Here is a 15,682-nt window from a genome sequence, read left to right on the forward strand (position 1 = left end):
GGAGTAAAGTCTGGCACACTGAAACTGAGTGGTAGAGTGAATTTTTCATTTCCTGACAAAAACCGTGGCCCGAGCCGAAGAAGTACGGAGTGTGGGTTAAGTGTGCGTCTGTTTGTGCGTGTGCGGCCGTGTACTGACATGGTGGTTGGATGCTGGATGCTGCATCAAGTTGACCCACTTACAAGGACACCCCCCCCCCCCCCCCCCCTCACACACACACACACACAAACACACATACCGCTGCACACCCCTGAAGACACCTCACCCGCTGCAGACTGGAGGACGCTTTGGCCCCATTTTATGCAGTAATGTGCTTCGAGAGTGGACTGAGATGAGGTGGGAGGAAGTGGTGCTGTCTGTGTGTGTGTGTGTGTGTGTGTAGGTGCCAGTGTTAAGACTCTTGCAGTGCCTGTTTAGAAACTGACTGTTTGCTTGGCCTGTGTTAATGCTCCCGAGCTATTTCAAAATGATTCATTAGTGAGTCCTCCTGGATCAGTTCTATAATGTCCTGTCACTTTTTATTGTTTGTAGGCTGCACATGAGACGGACATTGTAGATGTGGCTGCAATAGAGAAGAAGATATGTAATTAAATGAAACAAAAAGGTTTGAGGACATGGGGTTGATTCATGGTGGGGAAGATGAACATGGGAAGTATACACCAGGTGACCCTTTGGATCAAAATAAATATAAAAAGGGACTACGTGGTGCCTTGGCTGTCTTCGCCCATATCCCCCCCCCCCCAGTAATCTAGTATCTCCATTGACTCGGTGTACCACAATGACATTCAGCAAAAAGGTCAACTCCTGGCTGGTATGCACGAGATAAGAGGCCAGACTCATCTACGGTCCGCAGAAAAACTTGGGAGATAACACGAGATACCGCCAAACAAATGAAGCTCCGTTTCATTCATGTTGGAATATCTGATTGGCCTCCGCTCTGAATAGGTGGCTCGCATTGAGCAATCAGCTCACTGGGAATGAACTCATTCACAACTTTTAAAAATAACAATGTTTATGGAACTAATTAGGTGATACAGATATATCCCCATCTAGTGGAGAGAATAAATAACTGCAGATTTATTTGCACAGTGTCCTGAACAGAATATTTCCACTTGTCCACAGTAAATGATGACACAGGAGGCCTTTCAAACCTCAATATGACAAAGGATGTCCTCAGTATTATCATTTTAAGCAACTTCCTCCATTGAAGGGCCAGCATTATTTTGAGTGACGCGTCAACAGCTAGTACATGTTAAAGAAAAGGAAAACAAAAAAGTTTGAGGTACGACAGGTCTAATATATATTATCCTCATCTGCACCTGTGAAGCAAAATGTTTGCATACAAGACGGCTCACTCAGCAAGTCCGGCTCTATTCAAATGAAAAAGGATCAACAAAAGCCACCTGCTAGTACCTCCAATAACACCTACAAGAAGTGGATTAATTAATGATTGTGGATTTAAAAAAAAAAAGGTCATTATAATTGTTAATTACAGCGCCTTAGAGGTGCCGGGAGTATACCTTGTTATTTTTAGGCAGAGCCAGGTCAGCAGTTTCCAGAGAGACCGGAGAAACCATTGACAAAAGATTTACGACAATTCGATTTTTCATTTGCTCTAGTGTGATTTCTGTATTTTGTATTTTAGTGAAAACCTTTTTTCAGTGATTTAAAACGCTACTGATCAGCCTCGCCTGGTTAAGATGAGGCTAGAAAACGGCATAGTATGATGCGTCTTCCATGTTAGACTGGTCCGACCGGATTCAGCTCCAAGAGACACTCCAGCAGAAAATGATTTACTCTGTAGAGAACAACCTCAGCATCACTGCACAATCGGAATCGGGGTAGTTTAATGGCTCGAGCAGTCCGGGAAAGAGAAGAAAACACTTGGCTGCTGTGCTGAATATGTTAATGTAATCAACCATCCAAAGATCATCATATAATTTTCCCGTGGATCATGAGGTTTGGTGCCGCTTCATCAGCTGGAGAGAGAAAACGCAAACACTGGTTCAGACAGCCGTATTTATTATTCAGGTGTATAGAATAATTATTCTCCATATATCAGGAAACAGTGTGCAGCTGCACGGGAGGAAGTGAGAAAAAAACAAAAACATGATTTGTTATGAATCAGCCCTGCTTCTGATTCATGTGATTGCAGAGTCACGCGGGGGTTTCGGCAATACAGTAAGTCATGTGAACACGACCAATAAACGCATTCAAATGTGTTCAATCATAATGATCTAGTGCGCGGGGCGAATGCCTCCTGAGGCCAGAGCACATTTAAATTCATGTGAGGACATCAAACTGGGCCTCGCTGGGCGCCATTTCTCACCAAGGGTCTGGCGCCGTTGTTAGACCCCAACAGGGATGCGGCGAGTACACACATTAATCAGGAACGTCAACACATCAATATTGCAATGTGGGAGCATGCAGGTAATCTCCGTTTGATCTGGGGATGAGGCAGACCCAAGGAAGCAGAAACGCTCTCTGCTCGGCCATACAAGGCCACTTCAGAGCTCGACTGGCCACCGACTGTACTGCATGAGAGACTCTGATACTGATGCAGGCTCTCAGCAGTGGGAGCTAATGTAGCACCTGGGAGCCTTTAACAGCTTTACACAGCGTAACTTCCAATTTCAAGATAACTCCCAGTTACACTGCTGGTGCCGCTTCTATTAAAGCCTCCTGCCATAAAGGGAAAGAAACTGATTCACACAAATCATTAAATTCATAATGTGTTGAGACCCCGAGCGGAGCATCTGTCAGCTATTACCATTATTTTCCTGCATTTTTAATAAACGGGAAAAACATGGAGGGGCGTTTTAGCCTACAGTTGCATTCTTCTAAAAACTCCTTCTACTGAATCAATAAGTACCGTTTATTTCTTTTCAATGACTTTCTATCGATTCATTTTCTACTTTTAACAAACGCAGAATCGGCAGACATAAGAAAGGAAAAGGTCGAAAGAATGTAGGTAGTAATACATTATTTTTCTGCATTGAGATTTTTGAGTTGGATTTTTTCCCCACATACTCTTTACATGGTGTGGGGCAATCGCACTCTTATATAAAGCCCGAGGTGATGCTATGTGACGGCTTAGCTTGTAGTTCAGTCACTTGGACGTTAGGTGTCTCTTTTTAGCTAAATATTAAAACATATATTCATATTCTGGGATTTCTGGAAATATGGTCAAAAAGAGATGGATTTAGATCCAAAACTTTGCATTTTAGTCATATTACCTGAATAATATATTTTCTATTTAACTTCTCGTGCCCTTTAGACATGTTATATTAATTTCTATTATTTTTTCACTCCTGTTTAGGTTTATTACTCTTGTTATATTCACTGTATTATATATTGTAATCGAGGTGCAAGATGGCATCTCCTCTTATCTCCCACCTCCATATGTATGTTGTCTTATTGTGTGTAGAATAAATCAGTTAAAATCAAATATTATTAATTATGTGACTAAATTACAGTGACATATGAAAAACGCCTAGCGTCAAGCATGTGTTGATTATCTCAAAAGAAATGAAAAACTAATTAATTCAAACACATAAGACACACACAGACGCTTCGTTGATCCGTGTGTCCTTGCAGTAAAATGAGTAGTTTCAAAGATTAAAGCGTTAAGCACAGATGTAGCTGACCTTGGATCAGATTAATATCCCTCTCCTCACTTTCCATCGTGGGTCTGGTGGTTACACACTGATCCTGGGTCGGTGTCTCTCCCCCACGTGCTTCCAGCCGGGGACCACGTGTCACCGTCCGGCCTGCCAGGGGACCATGTGGTGCAGCAAGATGGCGGCGCGGTGGATGGGGAGAGAAGCGGAATTAAACGCCGACGGTAGCGACTTCCTGACCCACAGCTTTCACCACGAGGTACCGGGTCACTGTCTTTATCTGCTTGGGTTTCCTGATCACCGCGGGCGGGCGGGATTGGGCGACAGGAAGTGGTTCCCCGGCGCAGGCGAAGGCCACATGTGCGCCGGGCGACACGTGGCTGAATGAGGGTGAGGGTGGTTAGCAGAGCTCAGGCCGGTGGTCGGGAGGTTCGGAGGGTGTCAGGACAGAATCACATTAATAAGGATTTGAATCACATCATCGGGTCTGTGTCCATGTCCCACATCACGTCCAGGACAGAGCACGGTCGTGTTAGGGCGGACATTAGCCTCAGAAGGACACCGTGCTCACATCCGGCCGCTGCCTCTGTCCTGATCACTAGTCTGACCACCTACCGAGTCCCTGCTCTTTCTTTACCCTCCTGCCTCTGTGGTGTCCAGCTTCATCTCAGTTTGCTTACAGGCTGGTCAGCTGCTCTACCGCCTTACTGTCACGTTAAGACAGGTACATGTCCCAGGTCATGTCCTCTGAGCTCCTCCTTCTCTGCAGCAGAGATGGAGCTCAGGTTGTGGCAGCTGAGGCCTGTTGAAGGCCCCTCTCTCCTGCACACCTCTGCCCTAATAAACTTTGCATCACTCTCTTCTTACTGTACTTAGATATGGACTTGAAGCCTCGTATTGCAAACTTTAAAACAAATAGTTTGACTCTTTTATGGTGTCAGTTTTTATCCTGATCTTTACAGACTAAACACTTGTGGCTCATGTTAAGATGTTATGTCACTGAGGCAGTTGTATTCATTTAATTTTCATATAAAAGAAGTGCTGCAGTAAGTAAATTGATCAATTCGTCCATCAGAGAATGAATCAATGTCTACTTTGAGAATCACGTAATTAACTTTTTAAGGTAGAATGTCACTGTCGCTGCTTTGTGGTACCTGACAGTAAAATAATAAAAAATACTAATGTATTTTTTTAATGACACCTGATCTCATCTGAGTATTTTCAGATGTTGAATATATAAAATTAACGATGTAAGAAATCATTGATAACTAAAATGTCACTCAGTTAAGGACATTCCTCCACCAACAGTTCCCTAATGGAACCACATTTAAATTCACTAGATCCAGATTTTATTTGGAGCAGCAGCAAATTGTATACATATAGATATCAGCCCCTAAACATGATTTTGATTTAGCTTTTAAATCAAGATTCACAATTTATTTTCAAATGGATCAATAAAATCTCACAATTTTAAAGAAAGTGAAAGAAACCCCTGCATTTTCCCGACCCATACTGCATCCTTCCACCAAGTTCCGTGATAATCTGTCCTGTAGTTTTTTGCATAGTCTTAACTAAAAACCAACAGTACAGGACAATACCACACAAAGCAATAATATATAAATAATTAAAATACACAAACAGTTATAATTAAACTACCAGAACACTTTCATGGTGCACTGGTTTTATAGTATTGCTGATGTATGTATTAAATGTCCAAATAGGTCTGCAGCTGAGTTTTAGTGATTATCAGAGGAGTGGAGAGATAAAAAACTCAACAGCGGCAGTACTGATAATATATTGATATTTAAAATAATAATCCCTGGTTGTAGTTTGTCCAACGTGTGTCTAGTCCTTAGTGATAGTAAACTCAATACATTTGAGTTTGGCCCTGTGAGTATAACAAATTATGACAGTTTAATATTTAAATGTAGGCTGAAAGTGATTTTGATCTGGGTTATTTTTTACCTTCTGGCCATTTACCAAATGAAAAATGCATAAATACTTAATAGTTTATAAATGGAAAAAAAACAATTGATGCATAACAGTCGTTTGGTATTGGAATGTTTGGTGACGGGCGAATTAAGGAGTTTATCTCAGCGGCAGGGTCTCAAACATAAAGTAAACCTCAGCCTCACTGTTTTTTTATGGCTGTGTTTGCAGCATTGTCAGGGAGCTTTTCCTGTTTATGCTGAGAAAGTTAATTTTCAAGCTCATTGCGTCCTGTGCCTCAGTCTGTGCTCCCAGCCAGAAGAAGGAGTGTGTTGTAAAACTGCAGGAGGTAAAAGTAGACAGGATCATTGTGCGTGCACATTCTTTATTGTACACAATGTGGGATTTGATGTCGTTTTTTTCTGATTGTGTCTCTGCAGTCGCTCCTGAGCAGAGGTGATGTTGACGCCATGGACTCACAGTCCTGTACGGATCAATCCATCCTGTCCATTTTTGACGACCCCACAGTCACAACTGAGGTCAGTGTTAAACCTTTTCAATCTGAACGACTCCACATCATCAGTGTTCAGACGTGTAAAACACATGTCAAGAGTTTTGATAGAGTTAAATAAATCAGTACATTTGGACTGTGCTGGGTCTTCACAGGATAAGAGTGGAGTGGAGGAAGAGAGCGAGTCCTTGCTGTCGGCCCTAACTGAGATGCTGGACAGCGTGGGGGATGACGAGGGGACTCTATCTCCCTTTGATGTTCTGCCTGACACTAAGCTCCTCTCCCACCAGAGGTGCAGGGACAACCCAGTGGTGAGTACACACACTGGAGCAACAAATTAGACGACATATCTGTTGATCTAGTGCTTAATGAATATGAGCATTACTCTGAGACGACTCAACACCATAGTCCTGACCAGGGCCGGCCCTAGCACATTTGGCGCTCTAAACACCTATACAGGCGAATGTAGCCCCGCCCACCTAGTGCGTGAGTGTCTCCCCTCACTGCCCTGCGGAGTTTGTAAGTTTTACCAGTCAACACGTCTCTATGACACCCGTGGTGATCAAGCGAGGCTTTAGGAGCTAACGTAGGTGACTCTCACCCACTACTACCCTGTAGAATACAGGATGGAAGCAGCAGCAGGAACGACACGGAGCATCCAGTACCTCATCCAGACTGCATCTGACAGTACGGGGTGCAACTGCTCCCGTGCCAAACGTTCCACCTGAGTGCTGCTGTCATTTACTGATTTCTCTAATGAAACTTCTTAAATTACTGTCAGAGTAATTAAATACAATATTTTTGGCCATACCACATAGAGAAGGGGGCGCAAAAAACTCTGCGTAGCAAAAAAAAAAAAAAAATTATTTTATTTTATTTTTTGCTCGGCGCAGTTTTTGGCGCCCCCCTCTGAGTGGCGCCCTATGCAACCGCCTATGTCGCCTGTAGGAAAGACCGGCCCTGGTCCTGACATTTAGTCAGGACTATTATTAAATTGGCATTCGGTTGACAATCAGTAATCGATGAGTGAGACACACAATGCGAGAGGACCAACATCACATCTCCCACTAGATTTCTAGCAGGAAAGATATGCAGGCAAATCACAGCTTTTACAGCAAATCCGAGTGCAGGACAAAGTATAGAAACCAAAGTAGTAATAGACTAAGTTCTTGTGTGAGTTCCACATAGCCAAAAAAGGCAAGTGTATTATTTCACTTAGACCAGATCAAATGATTGGCTCACGTACCGTTCTAATAAATAAAAGAATGGTCCATTAATCGTAATAAAGGAAAAAGTTTCAAATAATCGTGATATTTATTGTAGTGATTTGTAGGATCCATAGACTTGGAATATTGTGCTACATGAACTTTGTTTGATTAAGATAACTGGACATGCTGAATAGAGACCTTGACTCTTCTGGTTCTCAAAGCTTGGACACTAAAGATCTAAATTTTCCTCTCCTTCCCTTTAGGTCGTATCACTCAGACCTACAGCAAGACCCACATCACCAAAGGTAACCTTCTCTATAAAGACGGATGGAAAAACGGAAGATGAGAGCAATATTCAGCTGCTCACACAACAGAGTCAAATATCGTTAAAGTCCAAGTCAAAAGCAGAGAATGAAGTCGAGATCTTCACCTCCACCTCTTTGGTCAACCTGGTGAGGCTCATGCACCCCTACTGTCTGAAGCTGTACGTGGAGGAGGGGAGTAAAGCGAGGAAAGACCACACGTTGTTCTCCCAAGAGGAGGTGTGGCGGTACGAGAGGCCCACCGAAGGGAGCGACGAAGAGATAAATGTGGTGTCTGACGATGAGGAGCCTGTGAAAGGGGAGAGAGAGGACAAAAGAGAGGATGGGAAACTCCTGAAGAGTGTGTTGCTGAATGGAAAGAGAGCGCCACCATCCAGAGAGAGGAAAAGAGTGAGCTTCGCCCCCGTTCAAGTGACTTCTTTTAAGGAGCCAGTGGAGAAGGGACTGATTGAGACAAATCGAACAAGTGGGAAAACAACTGAGACTGTGTCTGTTCCATTCAAAAGCAGTAAAGCAATTGAAAACTTAGCAGGATCCACACTTGAACCTCAGACAGTGGCGTCTGCAGAAATGAACAGTGACGAGGCAAACGTGGTGCCACCTAAAGGTGAGACGAAGGCCAAATCACTGAGCCTCCAGCAGTACAGACAGCTGCGTCAGAAGAGACAGCCCCTGGTGGAGAAACAGGGAGGCAACACAACCAAGTGGCCCTCGGTTTCTGAGCCCCCCAAGGAGTTGAGCCCCATCTTCAATTTACATGGACAAAGTCAAAGCACCTGTGGACCAAAGACCAGGAGCAGCACTGATCATCTGCATAAACCTGGCTTCAAGACTGTATCCCATCATGCAGCTCTGTCGAAGAGGCCCTCAGAGGCAAAACCATCCTCTCATCTACATCACAGAGGATTAAAGCGCACGAGACCTGAATCCAAAACCATCTCGCCTGCCAGTCCACTGCCAGTCAACACGACTTACCCAAATGGGAAGGTGCCTGAAAGCACAAGAAGTCCGGCAAAGAAACCAACATTGATTAGTATTGATCCACCCAATCCTGTCTTCGTTACCCTGCGGGTTAGCCAAACAGCACCCCCATCCACTGCCCCCTCCTCCTCAGAGGCCAAAGTGGGTTTCCACAGCACCGACTCCGACCTCCACTGCACCACTCACAAAAACCAAAAAGAAACCTCAGCGGCAACTCTTGAAAGACAACCATCCTCTTCAGAGCCAAAGCCCCGGGTGTTGTTCTTAAGCCAGGACGGCACCGCGCGGCTTCAGGAATTTAAAAACAACTTTACCCGGATCGTTTCAGATCCCTCCTCTGCACCTCTATCACTATCACAAACCGAACCTGCCTCAGAGTGCCACAAACCACAGCCACCAACACCCGGTACGACTAAACAAACCGAGCTGGAACCAAAGACTCCTCAGGCACCAAGTGAAGACACAGAGAGGCAAATAAAGTGTCCCTCCTCCACGCCAGACTCCGCTCTGCCCCCCTCTCAAATAGATATTCTCACAGCTATAAAGAAGAAGGTACCAGAGATATCCCAGGAGACCTGTTCTCCAGAGGAAACTCCACCCTCGCCTCAGGTTGGCTGCAGAGCGCAGAGTGCTGCTTCCGACTCAGGTAAACCATAAGAGATGTGGTCAGCAAATCCAATACAATAAATAAAAAAGGTTATTTATATAGCGTCTTTCAAAACACAGTTACAAGCTCTTTTACAGGGAAACAACTATAGGACACATTTAAAAGCAAGTTGAAGATCACACAGCAATAGAGCCCAGATTCAGGCCTTAAAAGTCAGCAGTACAATTCTTAAATGGCACTAAAGCTATGAATTAAGCTGATGTATTGAGTAAATATTACTATTGTTCCTCCACTTCAGTGATTGAAGCCCCTGATCTGACCAGTCTGCTGGAACAGTTCGAGGAAACACAAGGTGAGTGATCAGATGACTGGTGCACTTTATTTAGATGCTGATAAAGTGTTGTTTAACCTCTTAATTCTCCCCGCTCCAGCTAAAGAGGACAGAGTTTGTGAGAACCAGCCCGATCTCATCAGCACTACTCCACCTCCCAACCTGTCAACAGATGGATGCATGCAGCCGGACAGAAACCCGCCTGTAGGACCAGAATCCAGATTACTCCCCACCCCCGCTGTGGAAGCACTTGAACCTTTAAGTAATTCCGAATCCTCCAGGACTCTGAAACCCCTCAGGAATCATCAACAACTCCAGACCTCGGAACGCGTGGACATCCCTGAGCCCCTCGGCACGGAAATCATCCTCAGAACTCAGGAGCAACCTGCAAGACGCAAAAATCCTCCATCTAAGGCCATTCAGATCATAGAGCCGCGTCCTCTGCCGTCCAGGAAGACTCACATCAGCACATCAGAGGCCCCTGCTGCTCACACCTCCGCTCACATGTATTTAATTGTATGCTCTGATCACGATTACTGTGGCTCTGTGGATCCTTTAGTAACAAGTGCTGCTCAGCCTAACAGAGTTAGGCCCTCTTCACTCAAGGATATTTCTGAAATAACTCATGAATTGCAGGTGACTCCTCACGACTCAGGTGCTGCTGCTGAATCAAAAACACAGACCTCGACTGGACAAACCAAACCGGTGTCGCAGCATAACTCTGAGCAACGCACCAAAGGTTCAGAAACAAACCCATGTACAGACAAAGCTCTGCAGCTTTCAGATGGTGGTGCAAGTGAAGAGCAGGTGGCCCCATACACCCTCCCTACACCTCCACCCAGTCCTCCCGACAGAGGAAGGGACAAGAGGAGATATATGAGACAGTCACCCCATTCTGACTCCAGCTCCAGCTCATGTCGTTCCTCCTCCTCCTCCTCGTCTTCCTCCTCCAGCTCTACATCTCGCTCTCCAAAGAGACAGAGGTAATCATGGTCAGATTACCAAGCTCATCGTTGCTCTCTTATCTGTCATCAGTGCATCATTCCCAATTCTCAATTCGCAGGCTCCATCCCCGGCGTTCAGAGAGCAGTTCGTGTTCATCGTCGCCCGGCCGATCCATTTCTCACTCACCGCCTCGCCGCTACAGGCTGTCTTACTCCAGATCGAGATGCAGCAGGTCAAGATCTAGATCGTGGTCCCAGTCCAGGTCCCCATCCAGATCCCGATCACCATCCCTGCAGATTTGTAGAAGGCAGTGGAAAGATGTTTACAGGTTAGTTAATTTTGTAACTTTATGGTCGTCTGATATGTAGGGAGTTTCTGTCTCTTTCTGTCTTTAGTTATGGATGCACCTTTGTGATGTTGTTTTTCCCCTCCCACCTTCATCACTACAGCAGCAGAGAGTCCAGGAGTCTGAGGAGGGAGCACGAGATCAGAATCCAGAAACTTAAAGCCATAGTGAGTAAAATATTAAATTAAGTGTTGTTTTCAACTTGATATGCAATGAATGGTGAGTGATTGTGAAACTCTCCAACAGGACGAGCGCAGGGTGGTGTACGTCGGCCGTATCCGCAGGTCGATGACACAAGAAGAACTGACAGAGCGCTTCTCTCAGTTAGGAGAGGTGGAGTGTGTGTCGCTTCACTTCAGAGAAAGAGGGTACGCATAGAATTCAAAACATGTCTCTGTTGTCTTCACCGTTACTTGTGTATTTTTCCATCTTTTCTCACTACATCAGTATTTCAATCTCGTGCACCTTTGGTTCCCATAGCGACCACTACGGCTTTGTGACGTTCTACAACATGGAAGCTGCCTTTGCAGCCATTGAGAACGGCGGCAAACTACGGAAGCCTGATGAGCTGCCGTTTGACATCTGCTTCGGTGGAAGAAGACAGTTCTGTAATTCAAACTACTCTGATCTAGGTGAGACCAACAAGAACAACTACATCACTACACTGAAGAAAACAGTTTCCCTTATGTCTTTGCACAACTATTCCTGCCCAATCACAGTGATTTTAGTGACCAGCACCAGAGGAAACATAATAAATGTTTCAGGGGACTTCACGTCCAGATACACATACATGCATGGTCAGGAACCACATGAGCACCCTCGGGCTACAGCCACAGAACTATATTTTAGTTTAGTAAAAATAAAAATCACTGTTTCTATGTGGGCGCCTGACGTCCTGGTGAGTTTATGAGCTTTGAAACATCGTCGATCAGGACAACAGCTCATTTGTCACAACAGCAACAATAACAGATTTTCCACTTCAGAATATCTCTACATTCTGTGTAGCACCTCAGAATGTACAGATATTCTGAACACTTCAGTGACAGTGTCAACAAAACCTAAACATTTGTTTTTTTCACCCGCCCTATTCTGAGCCTGTAAATGTCCCTCTCTTCCTCAGACGCGAACAGAGACGCAGACCCGTCTCCTGCCAGGAGCAGGCTTGAGGACCTGGACTTTGACTCGTTGCTGAAACAGGCCCAGAAAGGATTGAAGAGATAGCAGAGCACCGAGCCCAAGATGTGCCGGCGACAAGAAGAACGTGTTTTTTTTTATATAAACCACAGAGCTTTTTCTTATGTAGCAAACCTTCATATGTTACTGTTGTTTTTTATGTTGTGACTCTAAAATGCATGCTGGTATTATGTGTGCCGTAAATATGCACTCTTAATTTGAAAACATGTGTTTATGGAACAAGTTAAAGTCTTTCATGCATTCCATGACACTGATAAAGTTTTGTATATATAAAAGAATAAAGTTTGTTTTTTGAAGAGCTACAAGTAAGCTTTCTTTCGAGCAGCTGCGTCCTGAGAGATCCAATCAGAAGTGAACAGTTTTCTTAACTCAGCACCCCAGCCAATCTTGTGCATGAGACACTAACTTATAACTGTTCAATGTTTGCATGCACTTGTTGATACTTTGTTAAATTATGTATAGCAGGAGTTCTTCTTATGATCCTCAGAGCCGTATTCCTCTCTTTCACTACTTGGCCACACTCATCTTCTCCTCATTTTTCCTTTACTTCTATGTTTAGGAAATGTACTATCCCTGTTCTTAACACTTTTGAAGTTTCAGGGGTTAACAACGTTGCAGCCGAATTCGATACATTGAAGTCAAACAAATAGAAAATGCCTCCATACTGCTCCTGTGGTGTCATCCTTGTTTCTTTTAAACCCGACATATCCAAAACAGCCTCAGTTACACCAGGTTGTTAGCCTCCTACTTACTGCTGTCGAGAGTGCTGGCAAGACAAAATCAGCAAGTTACTGTTGCAGTTACTAGGTTGAGGATATCAGAGGGAATTTAGGCTAAAAACAACAATTTAAATGTCGGGGCCTAAAGGCACTTGGATGACACCACCGGAGCAATATGGGGACATTGTCAGGTTTTTTTTCTGTTGTTTTTTTACGTCTGAATTAGTGGTTGCCATTTACTTTGGCTGCAACGCTGTCTACCAGTGAACAAATCTTTTTTGGACTCAACACTCCAACCACCCCTCTATCGGCAAAGTGGTGAGTAGATAATGAGGGAATTTTCATTTTGGGTGAACTATCCATTTAAGGCCCCTGCGGACATCCTGCTTCAGTTGCTTGATCCGTTCCCAGTCTTCTGTTTCTGCTTCTTCTGTCGGTTTATTGGCAGATGGAAAACAACGTCAAGGTGCATTCAATACTAGTTTGATCTGTAGAGTGGACGAAGCCAGCCCCTATTCCATCTCAATGTTCTAAAAAACGACATAATAAAATGTTGTTCCTTAAGATCCAGCAAAGATCAACATTCCACATTAATCTTCATATTATTGTCTCTTCTTCATTGGTGGGTGGAAACTAACGTCAAGGTGCATTACCGCCATCTACTGTGACGACTGTACCTACATGTCAGAGTCTGACTATGAGAGACAAGTGCTACATTTGACAGGTGTCATGTTTAAGAGCGTGTTCAAACCCCAACGCAGAGATAGAACACAGAGCACTACGCAGAATGGAAAGTTCAAGCTTGTTTATTGTACGATCAAAGATGACACAAGGTTGAGATGATGAAGCGGAGTGCGAATTATTTCACTCGCAGGAATCATTTTCAGGATTTATTATGAAATATAATTTCATATGCAAATATGGACGTAGTCTCTGGGTTTCAATATCTGGATTCCTCAGTGCTGATACATTCTGGCATTCATCCAGGTGTGCCTTCCATCTCTGAAGGATTCCTCCACCTCATTATAATTAGAAAGGTCTTGCTGCAGATGGTTTGTTTCAGTGTAAACTGCAGACCTCTGTCGCTTGGCAGCCTCATGTCTGGGAGCCGAGTCTTCTTCTCTGTCAGTCGTGAATGAGAGCCTATCTGCTCCCTGCCTAACAGCAAAATTTGAATCCTGGCAGCGAGCGTCCTGCTCGACCCTGGAGTTCGAAACGTTCTGTCGCTTTCTCACTTCTTCTCTCGAAGCCCTGAGTTTATTCTGAAGGTCACCGTTCAGGTGCTGCTGCTTCCCTGTTGGGATAACATCCTGGGAAGATGTCTGTCTCTTCCGTCCTAGTCTGGGAATCTTGTATCTTTCCTTCTCAGCTTTTGGCTCAGTCACCACCTCCATGGAGCTGGTAGTTCTAGAGTCCTTGTGCATCATCCTCTGCTTGTATAAGGGTGACCTAGATCTTCCTTTCCTATCGATGAGCTGTTCATTCAGGGATTTCTCTTTTTCCAACTGTTGTTGGGTCTCCAGCAATAAGAGCTTATCTGCTCTGTGCCTAGCAGCAAAATTTGAATCCTGGCAGCGAGCGTCCTGCTCGACCCTGAAGTTCAAAACTTTTTGTTGCTTTTGCTCTTCTTCTCTCGAAGCCCTGAGTTTATGCCGAAGGTCACTGGTCAGGTGCTGCTGCTTCCCTGTTGGGATAAGAGCCTGGGAAGATGTCTGTCTCTTCCGTCCTAGTCTGGGAATCTTGTAGCTTTCCTGCTCAGCTTTTAGCTCAGTCCCCACCTCCATAGAGCTGGTAGTTCTAGAGTCACTGTGCGTCATCCTCTGCTTGTATAAGGGTGACCTAGATCTTCCTTTCCTATTGATGAGATGTGCATTCAGGGATTTCTCTTTTTCCAACTGTTGTTGGGTCTCCAGCAGGTCATTGCAGGCCTGGACTCTCCACCTTCGTTCATATTGAGCGTTGTCCCTCTCATTGTTCAACAGGTCTTCCAGATGTCTGATCTCCTTTTGAAGGCCCTGGTACTCAATCCTGGTGTACCAATATTTTTCTCTCTCTCTCTTTTCAGAAGTCAACTTGAATCGTGACATGGTGGGACAACTTGCTCTTTCTTCCTGGGGTTGAATCAGGTTGAATCAGCAGTTATCTTGCTGTTTGATTTTGTCGTTGAGCAGATGCCTGATATTGTTTATCAAAATCGTTCTTTCTCAAAACTGTGAGATGCTCAGAATGATCAAACTCTGGTTTATAGGCAATGATTAAGTCAAGAGCTGCATGACACATCAAAGACACATTGTCTTTAATCTTTGAGTGTTCAATCTTCTATGATCTTGTTTGCATTGTTTACATTCTAAATAAAAATCTGTGATTCAAATTTTAACATTTAAAGATGCTTCCCTTTTAATATTGAAAACATGGTTAATTGATCCTAAAGTTATGAAACAGGCCGAGCAAACATTACACACCATTTTTATCAATGATCAATTGAAATGTTGATGTCACTCCTTTTTTAGCTGAGATCAGTTTCTTGTTCAGTGACTCTACACAAGCAGCTCTAGTTTTGACTTGTGCATCTCAAACAAGTGTGCTGCATAAAAATACACATCCATATATTTACTCTCTGTGCACTGAGCTCTGAGTCAGGCCAAAGTGCAGATGACCTACAGTCAGCCCAGTATCTGAAGGCATCCTGTACATACAGAGATGAAGCACTGACTAACTGCTTTTAAGCTTTTCCCCCTTTTATTTCATAGTATGTATTTGATCATTATTATCTAACATTATATTTTTAGTTATATATCTTTACAGTATTGCTCAGCACCTGTAGAAATAATGCCATGAACAGTATGTATTTACCAGTCATGGAAAAAAACCTAAATGTAAATAATAGACCAACAGCTCTCCTATGAACACATTTTTAAAAATTCGTGTTCAGTGTTTGTGTCTTTTCAAATGTTCCTACTGACCCCAT

General features: G+C 44.0%; 1 protein-coding gene across 1 annotated transcript; it reads left to right on the forward strand.

Annotated features, from left to right (window-relative positions):
• The first annotated feature begins 3,758 nt into the window (after positions 1-3,758).
• LOC133953457 (mucin-2-like) lies at positions 3,759-12,293 on the forward strand. Its single transcript, XM_062387380.1, has 11 exons — positions 3,759-3,879; positions 5,990-6,088; positions 6,216-6,371; positions 7,532-9,218; positions 9,478-9,531; positions 9,611-10,493; positions 10,574-10,783; positions 10,905-10,968; positions 11,048-11,169; positions 11,282-11,433; positions 11,922-12,293. Exons 1-11 carry the CDS (start codon positions 3,784-3,786, stop codon positions 12,020-12,022), a joined length of 3,624 nt encoding a protein of 1,207 aa, XP_062243364.1. The 5' UTR covers positions 3,759-3,783; the 3' UTR covers positions 12,023-12,293.
• Positions 12,294-15,682: the final 3,389 nt, after the last annotated feature.

Source organism: Platichthys flesus, chromosome 5 (genome assembly GCF_949316205.1).
Source record: "Platichthys flesus chromosome 5, fPlaFle2.1, whole genome shotgun sequence".
Classification (NCBI taxonomy): domain Eukaryota; kingdom Metazoa; phylum Chordata; class Actinopteri; order Pleuronectiformes; family Pleuronectidae; genus Platichthys; species Platichthys flesus.